We start from the raw sequence: 24702 nt of genomic DNA on the forward strand, positions 1-24702 counted from the left end.
ATAGAAATAACACTTCTAAAAACGCTACAAATCATAGATTTCACGGTAGCCTATTATTTACTTAGTTTGTAACAATACTTGTTTAAAAGCAGTGAGGCAACAAACAAAAAAATCATTCATAAATCCTCTTTTTGGAGGAACTCGGTCAGTTATAGTCACAATAATCTGCATCTCTTATTAACATAATCTCCATCATAAATCTATGCTGCCCATTTGTCCTATTGCTATGTCCCTAGTTCCTGACAGTTCTATGTGCCACTGTACCCCAGCACTGCTACACATTAGCACAAATGTACATACTGAATCCCCACACAACAAGGTAACATCAGCTAGGGCGTACATTCAAAACAAACACGGCTGTTCCAAACTTAAGGTTAAAGAAACAAGAGTACTAGTCTATTGTATTATTTCTCCATGGTGACAGCTGAACATTATGTGTTGCTGTGTATTAAAACACTGCACTACAGTGAGTGTTTGGGTATTATGTGTGTGTGTGTGTGCGTGCAACGTCATCCGAGCATATTCTGTCTGTGCTACATCACGTTAACTTTTAGCACAATGTAGCCGAGACTGTTGTTTAGTTTTAGGGGCGAGGACCTCTGGGAGACAGAGGACTCCTGGACGTGGCAGCTTACAGGAAAGTGAATCAGGGTTGACCTTTGACCCCCAGTGTCAGCCTCACATCTGCCCAAAGAAGATGGAACAGAGCAGGAAGATGGCATAGAGGAATATCAGCCCCAGGCCCAGCCGGCGGTCCAGCTTCCAGTGGTTCAGATGAACACTCATCACCTGGAGGGAGAGGAGGTGAGAAGGGGCAGAAAGGGAGGTGGAGAGAAAGAACGGGATGGCCCGATGGAGAGGGGTTCAGTGGAAAGGGAACGGGGGTTGCAAGAGGTAAAAAGGAATAGCTTTGCTATGACTGGATGGGTTGGTGGAACCGCACAATTAAACGTGTCTCGAACCGAAACAGTAGATGGACCAAAACCCTTCTCCAGAAAGACTGTACTATACTAGCCCTGCCTTCCGCCACCCTGCTTATGGTCCATAACAAATGTATTGTAAAAAGTGCAATACCAATAAAACTATAATCGTCCTGTGTGTTTGTGGTCCATAACAAAAGACTTGTAAAAAGTGAAACGGCAATAAAATTGTAATATGTATACAGCAAGGCCTGTTACGTGTTTGAATGACGCTCGGAACCAGATGTGTAGCACAACAGTCACTCATGGTGAACTCCATTGTGGCACGATACATGCATGCAGGCACGCACACACACACTTACTGTGAGGAAGACAGAGGCCAGCAGCAGGACAACAGAATACACCAGGCCCTTGTTGTTAATGTAGACCTGTGAGGAAGAAGAGGGTGAGGGGGTCAGATGTTGGGCTTATATTTTATCTCACATGGCTATTATGTATTAACAGGCATGTGTGAATTGGATTTTGTTTTGTTTGTTTGTTGCATATCCCAACTCTCCTTGAGACACCCTCGTGAGAGAGTGGGGTCACGGCCAGGGTCTGCCATTATCAACGGCAACCCTGAGAGCAATTTAGGGTTAAGTGCCTTGCTCAAGGACAAATGGACAGATTTTCAGTTACTCGCCCAACGCTCTAACCTGCTAGGCTACCTGTCGCCTTAATAATATGCTGATGGTTGTTAAATGTCCATAGGGATAGTTGTGATAAATAAGTGCCCACCGACGATCCGTTGTCCACCACCAGAGTGCGCAGAGCCCAGGGGAAACCCAGCCCCAACAGGATGTCAAAGATATTACTGCCAATGGAGTTAGACACAGCCATGTCCCCCATACCTGAGGAGAGAGGGAGAGTAAAGTCAAACTGAAACAGTCTACGCTACACCACCAGGACGTTGAAAGGCTGGTCAGGAGTCAGGAGTCTGAGGAGAGAGGGTGACGGGTACCTTGCCGAGCTACAATGAGGCTGGCCATGCAGTCTGGCACGCTGGTGCCCGCTGCCAGGAAGGTGATACCCATGATGTAGTCTGGGATGTCTAGTGTGTAGCTGACGATGGTGACCTGGTGGGGACACACAGCTAGTTCAGAGACACCACACACACACACACACACACACACACACTCACCTTCTTAAAGCTGCAACATGTCACTTTTTTGGGGCGACCCCGACCAAATGCACATAGAAATGTGGGTTATAGATCTGCCAGTCACACTGAACGCAAGTCTAAGAAGCGGTAGATCTGTTCTATGTGCGCTATTTTTATGCTTCCCGTTCTTAAGATTTGTTTTTGCGTCTTTTACTTTCGGTTTTGTACACCAGCTTCAAACAGCTGAAAATTCAATATTTTTGGTAATGGAAAATACATTTCACAGCGGTTTAGATGGTACAACTGTTCTGCCTGCGGCTATGGAATCCTGACCTGTTCACCGGACGTGCTACCTGTCCCAGTCCTGCTGTTTTCAACTCTCTAGACACAGCAGGAGTGGTAGAGATACTCTTAATGATCGGCTATGAAAAGCCAACTGACATTTACTCTTGAGGTGCTGACTTGATGCACCCTCGACAACTACTGTGATTATCATTATTTGACCATGCTGGTCATTTATGAACATTTGAACATCTTGGCCATGTTCTGTTATAATCTCCACCCGGCACAGCCAGAAGAGGACTGGCCACCCCTCAAAGCCTGGTTCCTCTCTAGGTTTCTTCCTAGGTTTTGGCCTTTCCAGGGAGTTTTTCCTAGCCACTGTGCTTCTACACCTACATTGCTTGCTGTTTGGGGTTTTAGGCTGGGTTTCTGTACTTTGAGATATCAGCTGATGTACGAAGGGCTATATAAATAAATTTGATTTGATTTACAATGATTCTCTACATTATACTTGCTTATTTTGTCACAAATGGAAATTGGGCTAAATATTAGAATTTTAGCAACCAGGAAAAGGAGGAGCGATTTCTGCATAGTGCATCTTTAAATGCAATCCTATCACTTCTGGAAGGCAACAGACATTACAACGTTGTAGAAAGCCTGGCTTTGCAGTTCCGATATGGCCTTACGGCTCTGCTGTTAGTCCTTACCATCCACACCATGAGGTAGGAGAAGATGGCTATCCACAGGGTGGAGGCCAAGAAGGTGACCATGAACCAGCGGTGCCAGCGGGGGAACACACAGTTAGGCACAGTGCAGTACAGCAGCAGGCCCAGGGGCCACGAGATCAGCCACTTGACCCGCGCACAGCAACCATCTGCCACACACACAATAACAAGCATATACCAGAGTTGACATGCAGTGTTTCCCTCAAATGCAATTTCAGCGAAAATTGCCTTTAAAAAGGTCAAGTGCAGTGCGATGTTTGTACAGTGTGTTTTTTTAAATCCCGACCTCAGTCAGGCACATAGCAAGAAAAAAAAACATCCTCACCTGGCCAGTGCAGAGGCCTGAACGGCCCATCATCATCCTCCTCTTCCTCAGCCTGACAACCCTCCGCCCCTGGCTTCTCCCCTGCGTCCCCTAGCCCTGCCCCCTCGGGGGTCTGTCTCTCCATACTGCCCCCATTCTCCAGACCTCCAGAACCCTTCAGAGGGGTGCCCCCTGCCCCTGCGCTGGTCTCTCCATCCAGCTGGCTGTTGGGACTCCTGATCAACCTCTGTCTCTGTGTGGGAGAAAAGAAATGAGTGTCTCATAGTGGCTAACGTTGCTGATGTTCCTCCAACCTGAGTCAACTACCTCACTGATGAGCATCCGGCCCGCCATTCTGAGCCTGGTGCGAGGGGAGAAGTGGGGGGTAATCATGATGCGCAGGCCAGCCTCGGAAAAGGACAACTGGTGGGGGTTGAGGATGAGGAGTTCGTCCACCATCATCACCGGAGGAAACTCCTGACCCTGGAGTTGGCCTGCAGGATGAGAGAGTGATAGAAATAGGGGTAACACTTTACCTAAAGCCGGCAGGCAGGTATAATGCGGTTCTAATTAACTGTGAGACTTTTGATGAGCTATATATATATATATATATATATATATATATATATATATATATATATATATATGGCAGGCAGGCAGGCCTGTAATGAGCTCCAGACAGACCTTTCCTGAGCAGCACCATGTTGGTGTTGCCGGTGGGTCCGTCCTCTGCCATCTCCTCATCTCGGTGTCCCTCACTACCCAGGCAACACTGACCCGGACCACCAAAACAACGAGTCACACACCCCAAGAGCTGGGAGTTGAACCTGAAACCACAAAACAGCTTTCACATGAGGAACACAAACACAATCAGACACTGCTGTACATGCTCTGTGGATTGAGGACTCTTGTGAGATGGGGCTAAGCAGAATACTCACTTCATGATAACAATGTAAACTCCATACATAGTCATCAGAAGCACGGCCTCCCACCTACAATCAGAGAAATACACCGGTCAACTACCACCGAAAACCACTAAACTGCTATTTTACTGTACTTTTACAATTCTGACATAAGTAACATTGAGATTGTTGTCACAAAAGTCAACGATGTGTAGGTTCATTCAAATAATTGGGATAAAACTCACCAGACAACTTTTGCATCAAAGATAACCTACAAAGAGAAAGCTAACGCGTTAAACTAGTCACTGCGGCTTGCAGTTTATTCAGCACTGTAATCGTAGAGCACAAGTAAGTGACTGTATTTAAAAGCATGTGATTGTATGGTCTTCATTTCCCCTCCTCTCTCCTTTGTCTGCCTCACCAGGATGAGAGCCAGCACAGAGAAGATGTAGTAGGTGGAGTCCCTGAACAGAGACCACCACGTTAGAACCACCGTCTGCAGAGGGGAGACACAGAGAGAGAGAGAGAGTAACAGAGAGACACTACTAATAGACAAGCAACACATAGCTGCCTCCTCGTGTTCACTCAGCCAGTGCGTGTATAGGGAAACATGTTTCCATGTATTCATGAGGTCTTCAGCCATAGCCACACTGTTAAGGCCATAAAGGTGTGTAGTGCCAGAGGTCTATACCTGGCCCGCAAAGATGCCACACACACCAATGATGACCAGGATGTTGAAGACCGCTGAGCCCACGATGGTGCCGACCCCCACGTCTCCTTTAGTGATAAACACACCTGCACGAGATAGAGAGTTGTAGTGACAATTCCATTTTAGAGGATGAAACCAATGGCTATGTCAATTGCCTTCCTATACCTTTGATGTAGACTTAAAGACTATTCATATTGACTCTGCTGACATCTGATGGATATTTGTGGCATTACATGATACGCATGGGGATGGACTGCAAGATCCATAGCAAGATGGTGAAAGACGTGCGTCATATGTATCAGTCAGTGTTGGGCATATGTATAGCGTTCACCGACCCAATTTATTGGCCACTGCTGACACTACTGTTCAAGAGAAGGGAAATACAGAGGGATTAAGAACTGACCAATGAGAGAGGTGAAGAGCTCCGGGGCTGAGCTTCCTGCAGCCATGAAGGTTGCCCCTGCCACATCCTCACTGAGCTGCAGGTTCTGAGAGGGCCAGAGCAAAGTGGGAACCTTCTCACACAATCATAATACATGATCAAGAAGCACTACGTCTTTGTAGAAGTACGTGATACAGGAACAGTTTATATTATGAACGACTCAACTAATAGAGGGTTAAAAAGCAGCATATGGTGCCACCGTCTTCCTGTATTCAAAGTGAAATTGGTGCTGTTGGTTCTCTCACCTCTGAGATCTTCTCCAGGGAAGGAACAAAGTAGTCATCACAGACAATAGCAAGAGCGTAGAACATGTAGATAGCCTAAGAGGTACAGTGAGAGACGAGAACAGAGAAACGGTCCGTAAAGGATTTGATAAGGGAGTGTTTAAGTAATTCAGAGGTCATTCGGGCCGGACGGACATTAATACGAGAGTGTGGTCGGTGGATCAATTCTATTATGAAGTCCCGTCGCATCTGAACAGGCGGCATTGCACGAAGAATGTGGCTGCAAAACTGCGGAATCAGGGTATCGCGGATGTTTTTGTGAGGTGTGTTAAACAGGAACGTTTTCTGCTGGGCGCGTTACAGGACACTCACACACAGCACATGTAACAGCACTGCTCCTCTTTTCAGCTCCTCCTTGGTAAATATATCTTCTGGAAACTCATGGATGGCTGAGGGAGAGAGAGAAACAGTAAAACATCACAGTTAGACACAGGTCTTACCTCTGTCTACAGAGAGAGAGAGAGAGAGAGAGAGAGAGAGAGAGATGGAGAGAGAGAGAGAGAGAGAGATGGAGAGAGAGAGAGAGAGAGATGGAGAGAGAGAGGGAGAGATGGAGGTGGAAAAGGATATTCAACAACAGCAGAGAGGGAAGAAAATCAGTCTTGCACTACTGCTGCCCAACGATCAGAACTAGAAGAGTAGAGCACAAACATCAAACTGCCACAATGGTTTGGACACAAGCAGTCAATCACAGGGCAAACAAACAGACGCTATATTCCTCACACTGGTAGGAATAACATTCCTTTCCTGTCTCCATCTCATCATCCTCCGTATATTAAAGGACAGGTGCAAAACACAGAATTGGCATAGTAGTCCTTCTGAAAGAAAGAAATATATATATATATATATATATTACATACAACTGAAGGATTTGACTCCCATAAATCTCACTGCTCCGACTGACACACCACAGCTTAATAACTATGATCTCCTATTGAACTGCTTCCTCCAAGCAGCCACACACCTGCACAGGCTAGCAGATTCTAGACCCCTGGGCCGGGTAGAGAGAGAAGAGCAGAGCACTGAGGAGGAGGTGTGTGAAACAGCTGCTTCCTGCTCCTCTGGTCCTCAGGTGTGAATGAGCGTGTTAATGAGAGCCCAGCTTCCCCTCGTTTCCCCCCGGCGCGATGAGAAGAGGAGAGGAGGCTGCAGCCTGGAGAGCACAATGCAGCGCTGCTAAATCAGTACTCAGACGCAGGGGAAAATGAACTTTAACAACTGGGGAGCTCAACCCTATTAATAGCGCTGTTGCTCTGAGGCAGCGCTGGGAAGCCTACACAGTCAGTCGCACAATGCAGACTGTCTGACGCCGCACTACACATGCTGCACGACTTATTCCACACCACACGCGCTTTCTATAATGCACATGTTACACATCACGTGGTGGACGATACACGCTACCAAACACAGGCTTCATGACACTTTCTACACAACACAGTACGCACACTGCATGCCATGTCCTGCGCTGTAAACCTACGGCAGCATTCTGAACCGTCTCCCTGTGGATTAAGAGAGCACGCCTCCCATGTGATCAAGGATATTCGATTTTGACCCTTGAATCTGTAGTGTGAACCGGAGAGGACAGGGCCATAGGGTCTACTCTAGATGGCTGGAAGTTGACAGTATGCTTGGCCATGCCCTTCTATACTGTGTAATCAACATCCTGAATCTGAGACTTAAAGGGTGAGGGTCTCTGTCTCTGGTTGTTTAATATTCCCGCCTCCGGAGAAAGGAGATTATTTCTTTTCTGGACAGCTGTTGCAGGACCTGTTCACGAAACCATCTCAGTGTAGCATGTCAACTTTCTGTCAGATTATCATAAGAAAGAGTGAGGCAGAATCTCACTAAAGAAGGTGGGTAGACATCTGCATCCTATCAGGGTCAGGACACCTGAGCTCTAGATCAGGTAGTTCTATTATTTCCTGTTTTCGTTATCCTATAGCTGGGATCTGGAAAGCAGGCCAGATCCGGAATCTGCCCCAGGTCCCCAAGACATTTAGCCCCAATACAAAATGCCCCAGTTTCTATGTACAGTGCCTTTAGAAAGCATTCACATCCCTTGACTTTTCCACATGAATTTCAAATGGATTAAATTTAGATTTTGTGTCACTGGCCTACACACAATACCCAATCATGTCAAAGTGGAATTATGTTTTTAGAAATGTTTATAAATTAATAGAAAAATGAAAATCTGAAATGTCTTGAGTCAATAACTATTCAACCCCGTTGTTATGGCAAGCCTAAATACGTTCAGGAGTAAAAATGTGCTTAACAAGTCACATAATAAGTTGCATGGACTCACTCTGTGTGCAATAATAGTGTTAAACATGATTTTTGAATGACTACCTCATCTCTGTACCACACACATACAGAAATAATTGTAAGGTCCCGCAGTCGAGCAGTGACATTCAAGCACAGATTCAACCACAAAGACCAGGGAGGTTTTCCAATGCCTCGCAAAGAAGGGCACCTATTGGTAGATTTTGAATATCTCTTTGAGCATGGTGAAGTCATTAATTACACTTTGGATGGTGTATCAATACACTTAGTCACTACAAAGATACAGGCGTCCTTCCTAACTCAGCTGCCGGAGAGAAAGGAAAACACCCAGGGATTTCCCCATGAGGCCAATGGTGACTTTAAAACAGTTACAGAGTTTAATGGCTGTGATAGGAGAACAACATTGTCGTTTTTCCAAAACATGCATCCTGTTTGCAACAAGGCACTAAAGTAAAACTGCAAAAAAATGTGGCAAAGAAATTACATTTATGTCCTTAATACAAAGTGTTGTTTGGGACAAATCCAACAAAACACATCACTAAGTAACACTCTTCATATTTTCAAGCATGGTTGTGGCTGCATCATGTTACTGGTATGCTTGTCATCGGCAAGGACTATGGAGATTTATTGTCTTTTTTAGAGAAGCACAGGCAAAAACCTGGTTCAGGTCTGCTTTCCACCAGACAATGGGAGACCTAAAACCCTCGGCAAAAAAACTTGAGTTTGAAGAATTTAAAAAAGAATAATGTGCAAATATTCTACAATCCAGGTGTGCAACGCTCTTAGAGACTTACCCAGAAAGACTAGCAGTTGTAACCACTACCATAGGTGACTGTAACATATCGACTCAGGGGTGTGAATACTTTGAAAAGAGATATTTTTGTATTTCATTATCAATAAATTTGCAAATATTTCTAAAAACATGTTTTCACTTTGTCATTATGGGGTATTGAGTGTAGGTGTAGGTGTGTGAGAAAAAATATATACTTAATCCATGTTGAAATCAGGCCATAATACAACCAAATGTGGAATAATTCAAGGGGTATGAATACTTTCTGAAGGCACTGTAAATGCAGTCCTGAAACACATGGCTCAGATGAACGTATTGACAAGTTGCTTCGGTGAAAGCAGTTGCCACGGAAACCCTCTCCCTGGGGGCAGCAGTTAGTTGACAGGCGGCAGTGGGAAGCCAATGACGGCTGCGTGAATGGTGAGAAAGAGGGAGGGGAATGTGTGTTTCCCATGGTCTTGGCTTATGGAATATGAAAAAAGAGATTTGACAAGCAGCTCTGGAGCGAAATTTCTAAAAATATTTATCTTTCCTTGCCAAAGCTCAGGAGAGGTTCTTTGAGAGAAAGCCCGAGAGAGAGCATACAAGAGGGTGTTGGCCGGGAATTTTCTTTGTGAGGATGCCCTTCCTCTATTCCCATATACCAGGCTTTTGTCACTGCATGCAGAATGGTTTTGCTTATTGACTAGACCAGCTGTAAGCTGATTTGGCTTTCAATTCTGGACAGGACATGGGACATAATCAGCTCTCATGAAGTTGACAGCATTCTGATCACAGATTCAGTGTGTGCCCTTAGCAGTGACAGTGAGTGCTCACGTCAGCCTCAGCCTGTCTGGGGACTGAGTGACTCCATCCACTCTAGCCTTGGCATTCACATGTTGCTCCTCTGGCATCACAGGCTGCCCCAGCCAGCCAGGCACATCTCCCTGCTCTAATTACATCTATCGCCTGGTCTCCTATAGATACAGTAGATCTCCTTTTATATTCACACTGTCTGAGGCTTGATCTAATTTCATTTCACCACTGATCCCATCAAGAATCTGGAGAAGGGGTCAAAATAGACATGTGATGTAATCATCCTGTGTGTGTGTGTGTGTGTGTGTGTGTGTGTGTGTGTGTGTGTGTGTGTGTGTGTGTGTGTGTGTGTGTGTGTGTGTGTGTGTGTGTGTGTGTGTGTGTGTGTGTACACCAATGAGCATGCTTGAGTGTGTTTAATGCCATATCAGTCCTGATTAAAAGTGAAACCCCTACTAAATGAAACCACTACAGCAGTGAACAGTTGAGATATCCATTTGAGTCACTCTGCTGCAGGGGACTCAAATGGACTACAATTGTGACCAAATGGCAGGCAGAGGGAAGGAGAGAAAGATATGTTATTGATTCTGCAGGGTATCTTGGAGTCAAGCTAAGGTATTGAGTGAAACACAGAAAACGAAAGCAGTCTCACACACCAACAGAAACAGCACCACTACATAGAATAAACCACTGCAACAACCTTTTGCATTTTTTAATAAAGAATCCAAACATTTGCTTTCATCCATGTAATGAAAATTCAATATGGAAATATTTTTCATTCTTTGATTTTATGACATAGTCAGTCATCTCTTAGAAAGGCAGATAAGAGAAAAACCCAAAGGTGGCAAGACAGGTTCGAAACTGGTGTGTCAAAATTTGTAAGTGCCTTTTCTGGGGCCTGTAGTTTTACCTCATTACCTGGTCAGGTAAAACTCTGAGTCCAACATTAACATTTTTTCTCACTTGCCTGACAGGACTCAGTTGGCCAAAAATCGACTGAACGAAAACTTCTACTGGTCCGGACATGGTGTAGTTTTTAAATGCATTGGGGTTATGCAGTGACTATAGGTTGGCATGCTTTCTCTCAATATGCAGCTATTAATAAGTTATATTTGGTTATTATGATATTTATTACAAAGCGTTTTAATATAAATTAGCACAGTAAGTCATTACTCTATTCTTTAGAATTGCATTGTATTAATAGCTTTAATTTTTGTTTCTAAATAGGACGCTGCCCGTAATGGCTACATAATGGCTTCAAACGAGATATCAACCTGGCTACTGTAGGCTAGCCAAGGAATGCTAAAGCAGGGCTTGACATTAATGCGTGTCCTCTTGTCCCGGACAAGTAAAAAAAAAACAGAAATCAGAAAATCACACAAAAATCACAATTACTCTGATCAGAATTGAATCAGAGAGGCCAACATTGGAATAATATTCCAATCTATTTTCATGTACATACAAAGCCTACAGGACAAATAATCAAGCCTTTAGAGGCTAATGTTGATTATCCGACATTATATTTGTCAAACATGACTGGCGTTGAGCCCATAATCATGAAATTAAAAGTCTCATTAAAGTTTGGCTACATTTTATGTTGCGTCCCTTGTGTCAGCATCGGTCTGGACATGAGGCTGTAGCCAGTATGCAAGTCACCTATAATGTAGGATAATCAACATTAACCTCTAAAGGCTTGATTCTGTCGACATACTCAAAGCACAAATGGCCACAAGTCCCGAGAGTAAAGGACAATGTCTGTTGCGCAACGCATTTTGAAACGAATTGTTTAACCCAATGAGTCCCACCGTATCGCCGGCGTGTTTTGGAATTCTAACCCCTTTTAAACATGATGTGTTTCAGTTACAGACTTCTTGTACCATTGGATAACCGACATCCACGTCTTCGGCGCTCGGGGAACAGTGGTTTAACTTGCCTTGTTTCAAAGTAGCCATCGGCGCTCGGGGAACAGTGGTTTAACTTGCCTTGTTTCAAAGTAGCCTTCGGCGCTCGGGGAACAGTGGTTTAACTTGCCTTGTTTCAAAGTAGCCTAGCCAAAATATGACCATATAAATGTTGAGGGAATGGGACATCCTTCATTTCGAGCCCTGGGGGGAATTATTTGATAAAGATATACAAAGTAGTTTGTTGTCATTTATTGTAATGTTGTAATATTTTATAGGCTTCCACTACCAATTCTCTATGGTAAAAAGAGATAACAAGAGATAATAATATATATTGTAAGTGGTTCCTTACAATGATGTAAAAATTGTTACAGACCATTCTTTTGTGGGCGACAAGTAGAAATAAAAGTGAATGTCAAGCCCTGTAAAGTGTATTTTTGTAGCTTTCTTTTTCCAGACTATTAACATTAGCCAGCATATTGCTAGTATATTCACTATTGAACGTTTACTTTTGTTAATTACTATCCCTAAAATAAATAAGCTCTGCGCTTCTTTTTGCTCAGGACAGCTTGCGTGTGCTGTGTGAACGTAGCTATCAACGTCTGTACTGCTCGAGTGCTCGAGAAGTTTTGACTCGGGAATGCGTAGTGGTGCTTGAATAAACGGCCAATCATATTGCTCAAATTCAAACAGCACACCTTTTCTGCGTCGTCTCGTCTTCAATGGTTTTCAATGGTAAGACTACAACACAGCAGATAAATGTTTAACTGGAACGCAAAAATGCGCTGACAAGTCACTGACCCGGTTCTGAACAAAGCCAATCCAGCCATACAAATCCCACCAACACTCAATAACCATCATTCATCCAACAAAACAGTGGCTGTAATCATTTGAGAAATCCTCAAAGACCTACAGTGAGAGTGAAATCGATAAACTTCACTCCCTCACGGGAGATTACTCCACCTCTTCAGACACGTAACATGGTACCATCATCTCAAAGAGTCAGACTCAATGTCATGTTGGTGGGCTGGGAAACACAGGACGCTACTGAAGTAAAACAATTAGCCACCACTAATATCCTATCTGAAATCCAATCGAATATAATGTTATTCGTCACATGCTTTGTAAACAACATGTGTAAAATAACATTGAAATGCTTACTTATGGGGCTTTCCCAAAAATGCAGAAAGAAAATAGAGAAATAATTGAAAAGTAATAACATATTATAATAAAAGTAATAATAAATACACAATGGGTGTTTCTGAAAATGCATTCTACCGTGGCCATATCTTTTCAGCCTCCTGAGGGGGAAGAGGCATTGCCGTGCCCTCTTCACGTGTTGGTGTGTGTGGACCATGATAGATCCTTAGTGATGTGGACACCGAGGAACTTCAATCTCTCGACCCGCTCCACTAAAGCCCCGTCGATGTGAATGGGGGCATGCTCGGCCCTCCGTTTCCTGCAGATCTCGATTAGCTCCATTATCTTGCTGACGTTAAGGGAGAGGTTGTTGTCCTGGCACCACACTGCCAGTTCTCTGACCTCCTCCCTATAGGCTGTGTCATCGTCATCGGTGATCAGGCCTAGCACCGCAGTGTCGTCAGCAAACTTAATGATGGTGTTGAAATTGTGCACGGCCATGCAGTTATGGGTGAACAGGGAATATAGGAGGGGACAAAGCACGCACCCCTGAGGGTGCCCCGTGTTGAGGGTCAGCGTTACAGATGTGTTGTTGCCTATCCTCACCACCAGGGGGTGGCCCATCAGGAAGTCCAGGATCCAGGATGAGCTTTGAGGGCACTATGGTGTTGAACACAGAGCTGTAGTCAATGAACAGCATTCTCACATAGGTGCTCCTCTTGCCCAGGTGGGAGAGGGCAGTGTGGAGTGCAATAGAGATTGCTTTATCTGTGGATTGCATCATCTGTTAGGGCATTATGCAAATCTGAGTGGGTCCAGGGTGTCTAGGATGATGGTGTTGATGTGTGCCATGACCATGGCTTCTGGTTGGGATATGTACGTATGGTCACTGTGGAGACATCATTGTTAATGAAGCTGGTGACTAATGTGGTAAACTCATCAACGTCATCAGATAAATCCTGGAACATATTCCAGTCTGTGCTAGCGAAACAGTCCAGTCGCTTAGCATCCGCTATATCGGACCACTTCCATATTAAGCGCGTCACTGGTACTTCCTGTTTGAGTTTTTGCTTGTAAGCAGGAATCAGGAGGGTAGTTTTGGTCAGATTTGCCAAATGGAGGGTGAGGGAGAGCTTTCTATGCATTTCTGTGTGTAAAGGTGATCTAGAGTTTTGGCTCCTCTAGCTGCACATGTGACATGCTGGTAGAAAGTAGGTAAGACGTATTTCAGTTTCCCTGCATTTAAATCACAGGCCACTAGGAGCGCCGCCTCTGGATCAGCATTTCCTATTTGCTTATGGCCCTATACAGGTCATTTTGTATGGTCTTAGTGCCAACATTGGTTTGTGGTGGTAAATAGCCAGCCACAAAAAAAATAGATGACAATTCTCTTGGTAAATAGTATAGTCAACAATAGTCATGAGATAATTTAACTCAGGCGAGCAGAACCTCGAGACTTCCTTTATATTTGTCACGTCATGACCTTAATTCCTTTTTTATGTCTCTTTTAGTTTGGTCAGGGCGTGAGTTCGGGTGGGCATTCTATGTTTTGTTCTGTGTGTTATATGTCTAGGTGTTTGGCCTGGTATGGTTCCCAATCAGAGGCAGCTGTCAATCGTTGTCTCTGATTGAGAACCATACTTAGGCAGCCTGTTTTCCCACTATGGGTTGTGGGTAGTTGTTTTCTGTGTCTGTGTCTTTCCATACAGAACCGTTTCGGTTTTCATTTATTTCTCTTGTTCTTTTGTATTTCAGTGTTCAGTTATATTTCATTAAAATATGGACACTTACCACGCTGCGCATTGGTCTGATCTTTCATACTCCTCGTCAGAGGAAGAAGAAAACCGTTACAATATTAGAGATCGCTCACCAGCTTTTCTTAACAAAGAGACACACACCTCCCTCCTTGAGTTGTCTGATGCTGCCGATATTATCCATGTCCGTGCTCAGCCATGACATAGGATATTACAGTTCTTCAGGTTCCGTTGATAGGATAGTCTCGAACGGAGCTCGTCCAGTTTGTTCTACGGTGATTTTTACGTTCGAACCAACAGAACGGAGGGCAGAGGTGGATTATTTATTTGCAAACATAGTTTTGTCAGGGTGCTCGCCGTCGGCGTCTTTTCCTTTTCCGTGGCTCGGGGATCAGGGCCTGGCCCGGGGTGAGCAGTATGTCCCGCGCCGCCAACTCGCTGAAGTAGAAATCCTCATCTAAATGGAGGTTAGTGACCGCTGTTCTAATGTACAGAAGCTTTTTTTGGTCAAAGGAAGAGATGGCTGAAACCTTATGTACAAAACAAATTATGATCAGCTCAAAAAAACTATCAAAATAGCAGAATTGGTCAGGAACCCATAAAACAGCAGATATCCATTGCAGCGTCATTCTACATGTTTAGACGGTATACGTGAGCCATATACTGAAAACTTGTTTTTATGTTCAAACACACAAAGATCTGTCTGTGAGTGTGAGTCTGACCTCCATCCTTAACCTCTGATCTTTAAATTACCATCAGAAACCAATGTGAACGCAGAGAGGACAAGGGTTCTAGAGAGACGGGAGGGAGTGATGGTAAGCTAAGAATATTTCCCCCAATTCCCAAAGACTTCAGACAAAAAGAAAACTACTCCCATGTTTAATGGTTGCATTAATAGCCATTTGCTTTATTTGACAGCCATAATAAATTACTCCCCTGACAAAACTCAGATTCTCTTTCTGCCAGATTCTCTTTTTCAGTCAACCACTAAAATATATCTGTGGAAAAATCATCCTCAAACGTCTGGCTCTGTTGTTTGCCAAAACCAACAAACGTATGCATAAAAAAAAACATGAGCGATCGTTATCGACACTTATAAAAATCCACGAGCTTATCTTCTCCTGCTGGTTTATTTTTAGCTCGTTGTGGTTGTTAATTCTGTCTCGGCACTTTGAATGCTTGAAAGACAGAATTTTCTGGGTTTCAACATTTAGCATTCAGTTGCTTAGCAACGCTGGCCTCAAAGGGTTGACGACGGAAGGCAGACGTTGCCGTCTCCGTCTAGTTAAGCAGGGGGGATAGAGAGCGAGACCTCCTTTACGCTATCCCAAAGATAATATTCCTTGAGTTCCGAGCTGGCCGTTTGATCCCACTATGGATTATGTAATTATTACCAGTAACAGTAAGCAGAGGTTGACATGCAGATAAAGTGGAGTAGCATGCCCTGTGCCTGTATTATAGAGGAGTAGCCTGCCCTGAGCCTGTATTATAAAGGAGTAGCCTAGTACAGCCCACCTGATCAGTTTCTCATACTTGCCCATACCCTTACAAAAATAAATGTAGTTTTGAAACTGTAGTAAAAGTGCAGTAACTGCAGTCGACTGTGGTCTACTGCACAGTAACTGCAATTACACTGAACTTACTGTAGTGAAAAAAACTGTTCTTTTGGACACAGTATTAGCAGCATAATGCAGTTATACTGCAGTGTACTGCAGTTATACTGCACTCTGACTGCAATCTTTTTTCTTAAGGGCAGATCCATCAGCCTCTTGTTTTACAACCTGTATTTACTTTATACAGGGGTGCAACTTTCATGTCCCCCCCCACACACACACATTACACACACACATTCTGAAATTGCATTTTTGTTGCCCCCCCCCCCCCCAGTTTTATCATTGGAATGTGATACAAACAAGACAATGGTGTGCTTTAGGACCATGCAGAAGACTCCTAGCGGTCGGGTAGGTTGTTCGGAGTGTTTATCTGACCAAAAAAAGTATAATAATAATAATTATGTCCCGCCCACTTCTAAAACCAAAGCTGCGTCCCTGACTTTATCACCCCATCTATATGGGAGATGTGTCGTTGTCAAAGATACCGAGGTCTGTTTGTAACAGAAAGACAACACATCTGGTGCTTGATATACTAGTGTAGTAGGTACACATCTTGCATTAATGCCTCCCCTTTGCCAAGCGTAAAAATATAATGATTGTGGCAGCCTGGCAGGTGTCCTCAGGGACATAGTAGTATCCAATGCAGTTCATTATTTTTCATACTGCAGATTGAAGTCAAAGCACTGTGTGTTGCTCAGTCCTGTTGTCCTGCTGCAGAGCTCTCCTCCCAGGCTGCCCCCCCCCATGTCCTCCACTGTGTTTACTAACGGTTTATCTATTGCCTTGATTCTTCCATTGCACAAGTCTGGCATGGTGCTCTAACCCCTCCAGACAGAACCTTTCCTCTGGCCCGGCAGCCAAGTTTGAGACACAGTTTACAGAGCAGAGATTCCTGACAACCACTGCACTGCAGCCTCGGCCCACATGACCTTTTCAGTTAACCCACAGAGGAGAGGGAGAGCCAGGGTTCACCAGCACACACACAGACTCCACTGCCTACCCCAAACACACATAAACATAAACACCCACTCAGTCACATCTACACAGCTAAGACACACTTGGAGCCCCCTCAAGTGTCCCACAAAGTTTGGAAAATAAATCTTTAGTCGAGAGACAGTTTGTGCATCACGTGTGTCTTCAGGACTTGTAGGGCTCCTATGGAATCTCATTAATAATTGAATGCATAGTGGAGCACTATTAAGTTGCTCTGTATAAGAGCATCTGCTAAATGACTAAACATGTCATGTAAAATGAGTACAAAGAGACTATTGAGTTTGAAGGTGGTCTGCATCAGCTGTAATTCTCTGAGGAAATCTAAATCTGTGTGCCAGAGGACATGGCTGGGAACATAAACTTTTGGCTAGCAGGGAGGTCAGTTAGCATCAGCGGCAAGGTGGAAGTGAGAAAGATTTGGAAATGAGAGGCTGACTCACCTGGTCTAGAAAGGTCCAGGGTCTGGTTGTCTTCTGTCCACTCTTCCTGCATCAGCCTGCGTCTGGAACGGACTGGAACGCCATCCTCTCCAGAATGAGACCCGGATGACTCCGGCTCTGTTGAAATAGAAGACATTTGGCTTGTAATTTGAGTATTGTGCTGCACTGAGGCTCCTCAAAAGACTGATCAAAAGACACTGTTGAACACAACATTCCAAGGCTTGTGTTCGAACGCAGATCCGACAGAAGATGAAGAGAAATTTGGACACCTTATTATGGAGGCTGGAGAAAGAAACCGGAGCGGGTCAGCAGAGGAGATCATGTAATCTTTTATGAGTGAACGCTCATAAACCATTCATCTCGGTGTAAATCCCTGTTCTATATCCCTCTGCTGATAGCCAATCTCTGTATTTGGGCTTCAGCTTTGCACCACTATATAAGGACGGGCAGCATCCACAGTGAGGATCTCCACTGCTACACTACATGATCTATTTGATTGGACCTTTATTTAACTTTATGTGGACACCTGCTCCTCAAACATCTCATTCCAAAATCATGGGCATTAAAATGGAGTTGGTCCCCCCTTTGCTGCTTTCCACTAGATGTTGGAACATTGCTGCGGGGACTTGCTTCCATTCAGTCACAAGAGCTAGAGAGGTTGGGCACTGATGTTGGGCGATTAGGCCTGGTTCGCAGTTAGTATTCCAATTCATCCAAAATGTGTTCGATGGGGTTGAGGTCAGGGCTCTGTGCAGGCCAGTCAATTTCTTCCACACCGATCTCGACAAACAATTTCTGTATGGACCTCTCTTTGTGCACGGGGGCATTGCCATGCTGAAACAAGGAAGGGCCTTCCCTAACATTTTGCTACAAAATTGGAATCATCTAGAATGTCATTGTATGCTGTAGCCTTAAGATTTATCTTCACTGGAACTAAGGGGCCTAGCCAAAACCATGAAAATCAGCCCCAGACCATTACCCCTCCTCCACCAACCTTTACCGTTGGCACTGTTCATTCGGGCAGGTAGCGTTTTCCTGGCATCCGCCGAACCCAGACTCGTCTGTCGGACTGCCAGATGGCTAAGTGTGATTCATCACTCCAGAGAACGAGTTTTCACTGCTCCAGGGTCCAATGGCAGAGAGCTTTACACCACTCCAGCCGACGCTTGGCATTGTGCATGGTGATCTTAGGCTTGGGTGCGGCTGCTCGGCCATGGAAACCCATGTCATGAAGCTCCCAACAAACAGTTCTTGCGCCGACGTTGCTTCCAGAGGCAGTTTGGAACAGAGTAGTGACTGTTGCGCACTATGCGCTTCAGCATTCGGCGGTCCCGTTCTGTGAGCTGGTGTTACCTACCACTTTGCGGCTGACCTGCTGTTGCTCCTAGAGGTTTCCACTTCACAATAACTGCACTTACAGTTGACTGGGGAAGCTCTAGCAGGGCAGAAATTTGACAAACTGAATTGTTGGAAAGGTGGCATCCTAAACAGGAACAGGTCATTCTACTGCCAATGTTTGTCTATGGAACTGTGTGCTAGATGTTATACACCTGTCAGCAATGGCTATGGCTGAAATAGCCGAATCCACTCATTTGAAGGGGTATCCACATAGTTCAAAAAAAGAGGTACACATACTGTCCAGAGCCTAGCAGAGCCAGCCAATGGGGGCCATTACCCTCGGTTGTTATGAGACTGCTTGTTCTCTCTCTGTGTCCAGTCTGTTTCATGATCACTGTCCGCTTTGTCTTACACTACAGTCCAATCAATGTGTTTCACAAGCTCTTTGCTCTAGGCCTGAGCATGGGGGTGTGGCAGCTTTCATGTGGAGGCGTCAAGAGGAGCCTGGGTAATGTGAAATTCTAAAATGGGCCCGTCACAGATGGCGCCGCTGCCGCCATCATTATTACACTCTCACAGCACGACCGCACATCACAGAACACGGGGCTTTAACCCAAACCCAGACTGAGACCACAAAACACAGGGTTTTAACCCAGACCTAGACTGAGACCACAAAACACAGGGTTTTAACCCAGACTGAGATCACACATCACAGAACACAGGGCTTTAACCCAGACTGAGATTGCACATCACAGAACACAGGGCTTTAACCCATACCCAGACTGAGACTACACATCACAGAACACAGGGCTTTAACCCAGACCCAGCCTGAGACAACAGAATACAGGGATTTAACACAGACTGAGACCACACATCACAAAACACGGGGCTTTAACCTGACTGAGACTACACATCACATGGTTTTAACCCTCACAGAACACACATCACATAACCCAGCACTTTAACCCAGACTGAGACCACACATCACAGAATACAGGGATTTAACACAGACTGAGACCACAGAATACTGGGCTTTAACCCAGACCCAGACTGAGACTACACATCACAGAACACAGGGCTTTAACCCAGACCCAGACTGAGACCACAGAACACAGGGCTTTAACCCAGACTGAGACCACAGAACACAGGGCTTTAATCCAGACTGAGACCACAGAACACAGGGCTTTAACCCAGACTGAGACCACAGAACACAGGGCTTTAACCCAGACTGAGACCACAGAACACAGGGCTTTAACCCAGACTGAGACCACAGAACACAGGGCTTTAACCCAGACTGAGACCACAGAACACAGGGTTTTAACCCAGACTGAGACCACAGAACACAGGGCTTTAACCCAGACTGAGACCACACTCTGAAATAAGTCGAGTCTCTTTGAGACACTTTGTCACATCAGGTCATGTCCTTTTGAGGAGGGAAGATTCAAAGATGTGGGGTTCAGATATGGGTACATCCTTTCCTCACTCCTTGGGATGAGCTGTCTGCAGCATTGTAGGCATTGGTGCTATGGTCCATCTCGTACTAGACTGGAATCAGCAATAAATTAAACAGCCTACAAAAACAACTGGGAAGGGAATACCTAGTCAGTTCCACAACTGAACGCATTCAACCAAAATGTGTCTTCTGCATTTAACCCAACCCCTCTAATTCAGAGGGGTGCAGGGGGCTGCCTTAATGAACATCACAGCACCCAGTTGTTGATGGGGCAGATTTTTCCACCTTGCCGTCTCAGGGATTTGAACCAGCAACCTTTCGGTTACTGGCCCAAAGCTCTTAATTGCTAGGCTACCTGCCACCCTATAGTGACTAGGATTTTTTATTTTACCCTTATTTTACCAGGTAGGTTGACTGAAAACACATTGTTATTTACAGCAACGACCTGGGGAATAGTTACAGGGGAGAGGAGGGAGAATGAATGAGCCAATTGGAAGCTTGGGATGATTATGTGGCCAAGGTGGTATGAGGGCCATGGTGGTATAAGGGCCAGATTGGCAATATCTCCAATCACTGCCCTGGGGAATTTGAATCTTTTCCAAAGCCCTACCACTGTGTGATGAATATGCCAAATTTTGTATTTTATTTTACCTTTATTTAACCAGGCAAGTCAGTTAAGAACAAACAGTGGGTTCAGGGGCAGAACAACAGATTTGTACCTTGTCAGCTCAGGGGTTTGAACTTGCAACCTTCCAGTCACTAGTCCAACGCTCTAACCACTAGGCTACCCTGCCGCCAGATATCTGAATGCATTTATAGAGTAATACAAATATGTTGCCATTAGAAAGATACATTAAGTAATTACTCATTGTATTTCCCAAGATTAGACTTATTAACGAAGCTATCGGGTAAATAACATGAAGGCCGTTATAAGATAGTGAAGGTATAAATAGTGGGGAAAACTGAAGAATACTTCAACAGATATGACAGCTATTAAAGCAGAATATTAACAGTATCAGAACACTGGTTGTCAGAACGTTGGTGTCATTTTTTATTTAACTAGACAAGTCAGTTAAGAACAAATTCTTATTTACAATGACGGCCTAACAAAAGGCAAAAGGCCTCCTACGGGGACGGGGGCTGGGAGTAAAAATAAAAAATATAGGACAAAACACACATCACCACAAGAGAGACACCACAACACTACATAAAGAGAGACCTAAGACAACAACATAGCATGGCAGCAACACATGACAACACAGCATGGTAACACGACATGGCAACAACATGGTAGCAACACAACACGGCAACAACATGGTAGCAACACAACACGGCAACAACTTGGTAGCAGCACAAAACATGGCACAAACATTATTGGACACAGAGAACAGCACAAAGGGCAATAAGGTAGAGAACAATACATCACACAAAGCAGCCACAACTGTCAGTAAGAGTGTCCATGATTGAGTCTTGAATGAAGAGACTGAGATAAAATGGTCCAGTTTGAGTGTTTGTTGCAACTCGTTCCAGTCGCTTGCTGCAGCGATCTGAAAAGAGGAGCGACCCAGGGATGTGTGTGCTTTGGGGACCTTAACAGAATGTGACTGGCAGAACGGGTGTTGTATGTGGAGGATGAGGGCTGCAGTAGATATCTCAGATAGGGGGGAGTGAGACCTAAGAGGGTTTTATAAATAAGCATCAACCAGTGGGTCTTGTGATGGGTATACAGAGATGACCAGTTTACAGAAGAGAATAGAGTGCAGTGATGTGTCCTATAACGAGCGTTGGTGGCAAATCTGATGGCCGAATGGTAAGGAACATCTAGCCGCTCGAGAGCACCCTTACCTGCCGATCTATAAATTATGTCTCCGTAGTCTAGCATGGGTAGGATGGTCATCTGAATCAGTGTTAGTTTGGCAGCTGGGTTGAAAGAGGAGCGATTACGATAGAGGAAGCCAAGTCTAGATTTAACCTTAGCCTGCAACTTTGATATGTGCTGAGAGAAGGACAGTGTACCATCTAGCCATACTCCCAAGTACTTGTATGAGGTGACTACCTCAAGCTCTAAACCCTCAGAGGTAGTAATCACACCTGTGGGGAGAGGGGCATTCTTCTCACCAAACCACATGACCTTTGTTTTGGAGGTGTTCAGAACAAGGTTAAGGGTAGAGAAAGCTTATTGGACATTAAGAAAGCTTTGTTGTAGAGCATTTAACACAACATCCAGGAAGGGACCAGCTGAGTATAAGACTGCATCATCTTCATATAACTGGATGAGAGAGCTTCGTACTGCCTGAGCTATGTTGTCGATGTAAATTGAGAAGAGCGTGGAGCGTGGGACATAGCTATGAAAATCATTACTTTAACTCGTACTCTCTCGACCTCCAAATCACGGGACTGGCCCACACAATCTCACACACGTACACACGCACACCTCATGATTGAATGCTTTTAGCCTGATCCTCGGTTGCTTCCTAGCTGAATATGTGAATCCCATCCTCCAAGAGGAAACCGTAGACCCAGCTCTGTAAAGAATAAGGCCCCTATAGGGTGAATGTTGACCATATGATGTTCATACAAAGGATATGAATAATTGCATCCCAATTGTCCTCTTCTGTTCATACACGCATCCTTTAGCACAGTTGACATGCATATCCCTTTTCTGACTTCAGTGCAATTTCCACCATCTGTCTTCAGTGTTACTTAATGCAGTGCTTGATGGAGACGTATTCTCTGAGGTCCCTCGGGTGATTCCCTGGGGTTCTGTGCAGGTTATTGGCCGAGAGTTATGCCAGGTTGGAGCAGGGAAAGGGGAATGCCTAGTCAGTTGTACAACTGAATGCATTCAACTGAAATGTGTCTTCCGCAATTAACCCAACCCCTCTGAATCAAAGAGATGATGCTGAAAGTATGCTCCCAATGTGAAGCAGGTGTCACACTCAAGGTGCCAATATTGGGGGAGGGGACAGGGGAGGGGATCCTCCAATCTGTTGGTTACAAATCTCTCTCTTTCATCCCATACAGCCTTTAATCAATATGGTTACATAATGATCTCCTCCAAGAAATGAGGTAATCAGACATATTTAGTGAGGGCAGTATTTAATTGAGTATTTAATGAATGAAGAATGTGACACAGAATGAGTTGACTGACAGATGCCTTTCCCCCCTTAGGTAGCCTACTATAATTAAATCTATGACATGAAAATGTGCTAAAATTCTAAACATGAGTTTAAAATGTGTGGTACTAAAAACACCCCCAAAACACACAAGGAATATTAACACATTGACATTCTGCAAAATTGCCCTCATCATTAATCCTTGTGAACAACTCACCTATCACGTGCGCGAACTGTGAGAGCCAAATGACCGCGAGAAGCCCAACTCCACAGCAGCAGAACCGCTGGAACGGCCGCGGTCTCCCAGTCTGTACTGCCGTCTTCATTCTGGAGTCGGTCCCTCACCGGTCAAAACATATCTGTTTGCGATCAGCTCGGTTTCCACTTTCGCGACAAGCAGTTTGCACTAGGCTACACTTTCCCCTACAACAACTTGAATGTCAAATTAGCGGATTGTGTAAACCAGGGCTAAACCCTCGCAGACTGTGCTCAATTCGGATTACAATATTGTATTATGCCAAGGCGCACCGTGACATCCATGCCTTGAGATCACACAAGATTACAAATGGGGAGTGGGTGGGTGTATAAGTAACGACAGCACTTACAGCATTCAGATCGGTAGATAGATTGAAAGGTCGGTGACAGCAGAAGCAGGTTTAAACCAAAGAGTTGAGGCGGTGGCAAACGACTGGCTCTGAAGTCGTGTCCGTCGTCGTGTTGTGCGCTCCGTTAAAAGTGGGAACCACTAGGCGGCGACATGCAATACATAGAGCAACAAAACAACATAGAAAACAGTGCTCAGGACGATTTTCAAAGACAAGTCGATGTCCTCAAGCAACCAGTGTGACAATTTGACACCTGAACATAGTGGAAGGAATTCTTCATCAGCTCTGGATGTATAATAGACACTAGTGGACTTACTAATGTACTACTGTAGTCAAACAACACAAGTGATGTGGTTGGCGAAGTGTAAAATTGGCCCGGGTTAAAAAATTTCACAGACATTATATCTGAACAGGAGAGAGACTGTTTCTTCCCCCTCTCCACACACACACGCTCATCCAGAGACAGACACCAGTGCATGCTGTCTATGTTTACAGAACATCGACGAGTACAACCTGCATTAAGTCCTTGAGCTACGGTATGTCTGGCACACGTTTTCCTCTGGCCCCTAGTGAAGATTCTGCCCGCTGCTCCAACCCCAAATAAAGACATAAAGCCACGGTATTGTTGTCCTCAGCCCTTCTCCAGGTGTCAGGCCAGGGAAGATAAAGAGCCTCACCGCGGCTGGTGTTTAGGAAAGCTTTCCAGGGGACACAGTTCAGGGAAGTGTTTGTGTTATGTTGTCTCGACTTGTTATGGACCACGCTTGTGTGGATC

General features: G+C 44.8%; 1 protein-coding gene across 2 annotated transcripts; it reads right to left on the bottom strand.

The window, feature by feature from the left end:
- Nucleotides 1–143: 143 nt before the first annotated feature.
- On the bottom strand, nt 144–24308 carry LOC135550393 (sodium/potassium/calcium exchanger 3-like). 2 transcript variants are annotated; one of them, XM_064981157.1, is made up of 17 exons: nt 23928–24308; nt 17416–17532; nt 6022–6098; nt 5671–5745; nt 5387–5471; nt 4966–5069; nt 4696–4770; nt 4520–4545; nt 4311–4364; nt 4057–4199; nt 3700–3866; nt 3394–3625; nt 3051–3217; nt 1921–2035; nt 1698–1810; nt 1283–1348; nt 144–789 (listed from the first exon to the last, which is right to left on the bottom strand). In XM_064981157.1, the coding sequence occupies exons 2-17, from the start codon at nt 17465–17467 to the stop codon at nt 679–681; spliced, it is 1662 nt and encodes a 553-aa protein (XP_064837229.1). In that variant the 5' UTR covers nt 17468–17532; nt 23928–24308; the 3' UTR covers nt 144–678. The 2 variants fall into 2 exon arrangements, with proteins under 2 accessions (XP_064837229.1, XP_064837228.1); XM_064981156.1 differs by having other exon boundaries at nt 23540–24308.
- Between the last annotated feature and the right edge of the window lie 394 nt (nt 24309–24702).

This window comes from Oncorhynchus masou, chromosome 12 (assembly GCF_036934945.1).
Source record: "Oncorhynchus masou masou isolate Uvic2021 chromosome 12, UVic_Omas_1.1, whole genome shotgun sequence".
Taxonomy (NCBI): domain Eukaryota; kingdom Metazoa; phylum Chordata; class Actinopteri; order Salmoniformes; family Salmonidae; genus Oncorhynchus; species Oncorhynchus masou.

Coding starts and splice junctions, on each gene's coding strand:
- LOC135550393 (XM_064981156.1), bottom strand. CDS start 23,648: ATGAAGACGGCAGTACAGACTGGGAGACCGCGGCCGTTCCAGCGGTTC. Junction 5,746..6,021: donor TGCTGTTACATGTGCTGTGT/GTGAGTGTCCTG, acceptor TGTACCTCTTAG/GCTATCTACATGTTCTACGC. Junction 790..1,282: donor TGGCCTCTGTCTTCCTCACA/GTAAGTGTGTGT, acceptor CTCTCCCTCCAG/GTGATGAGTGTTCATCTGAA.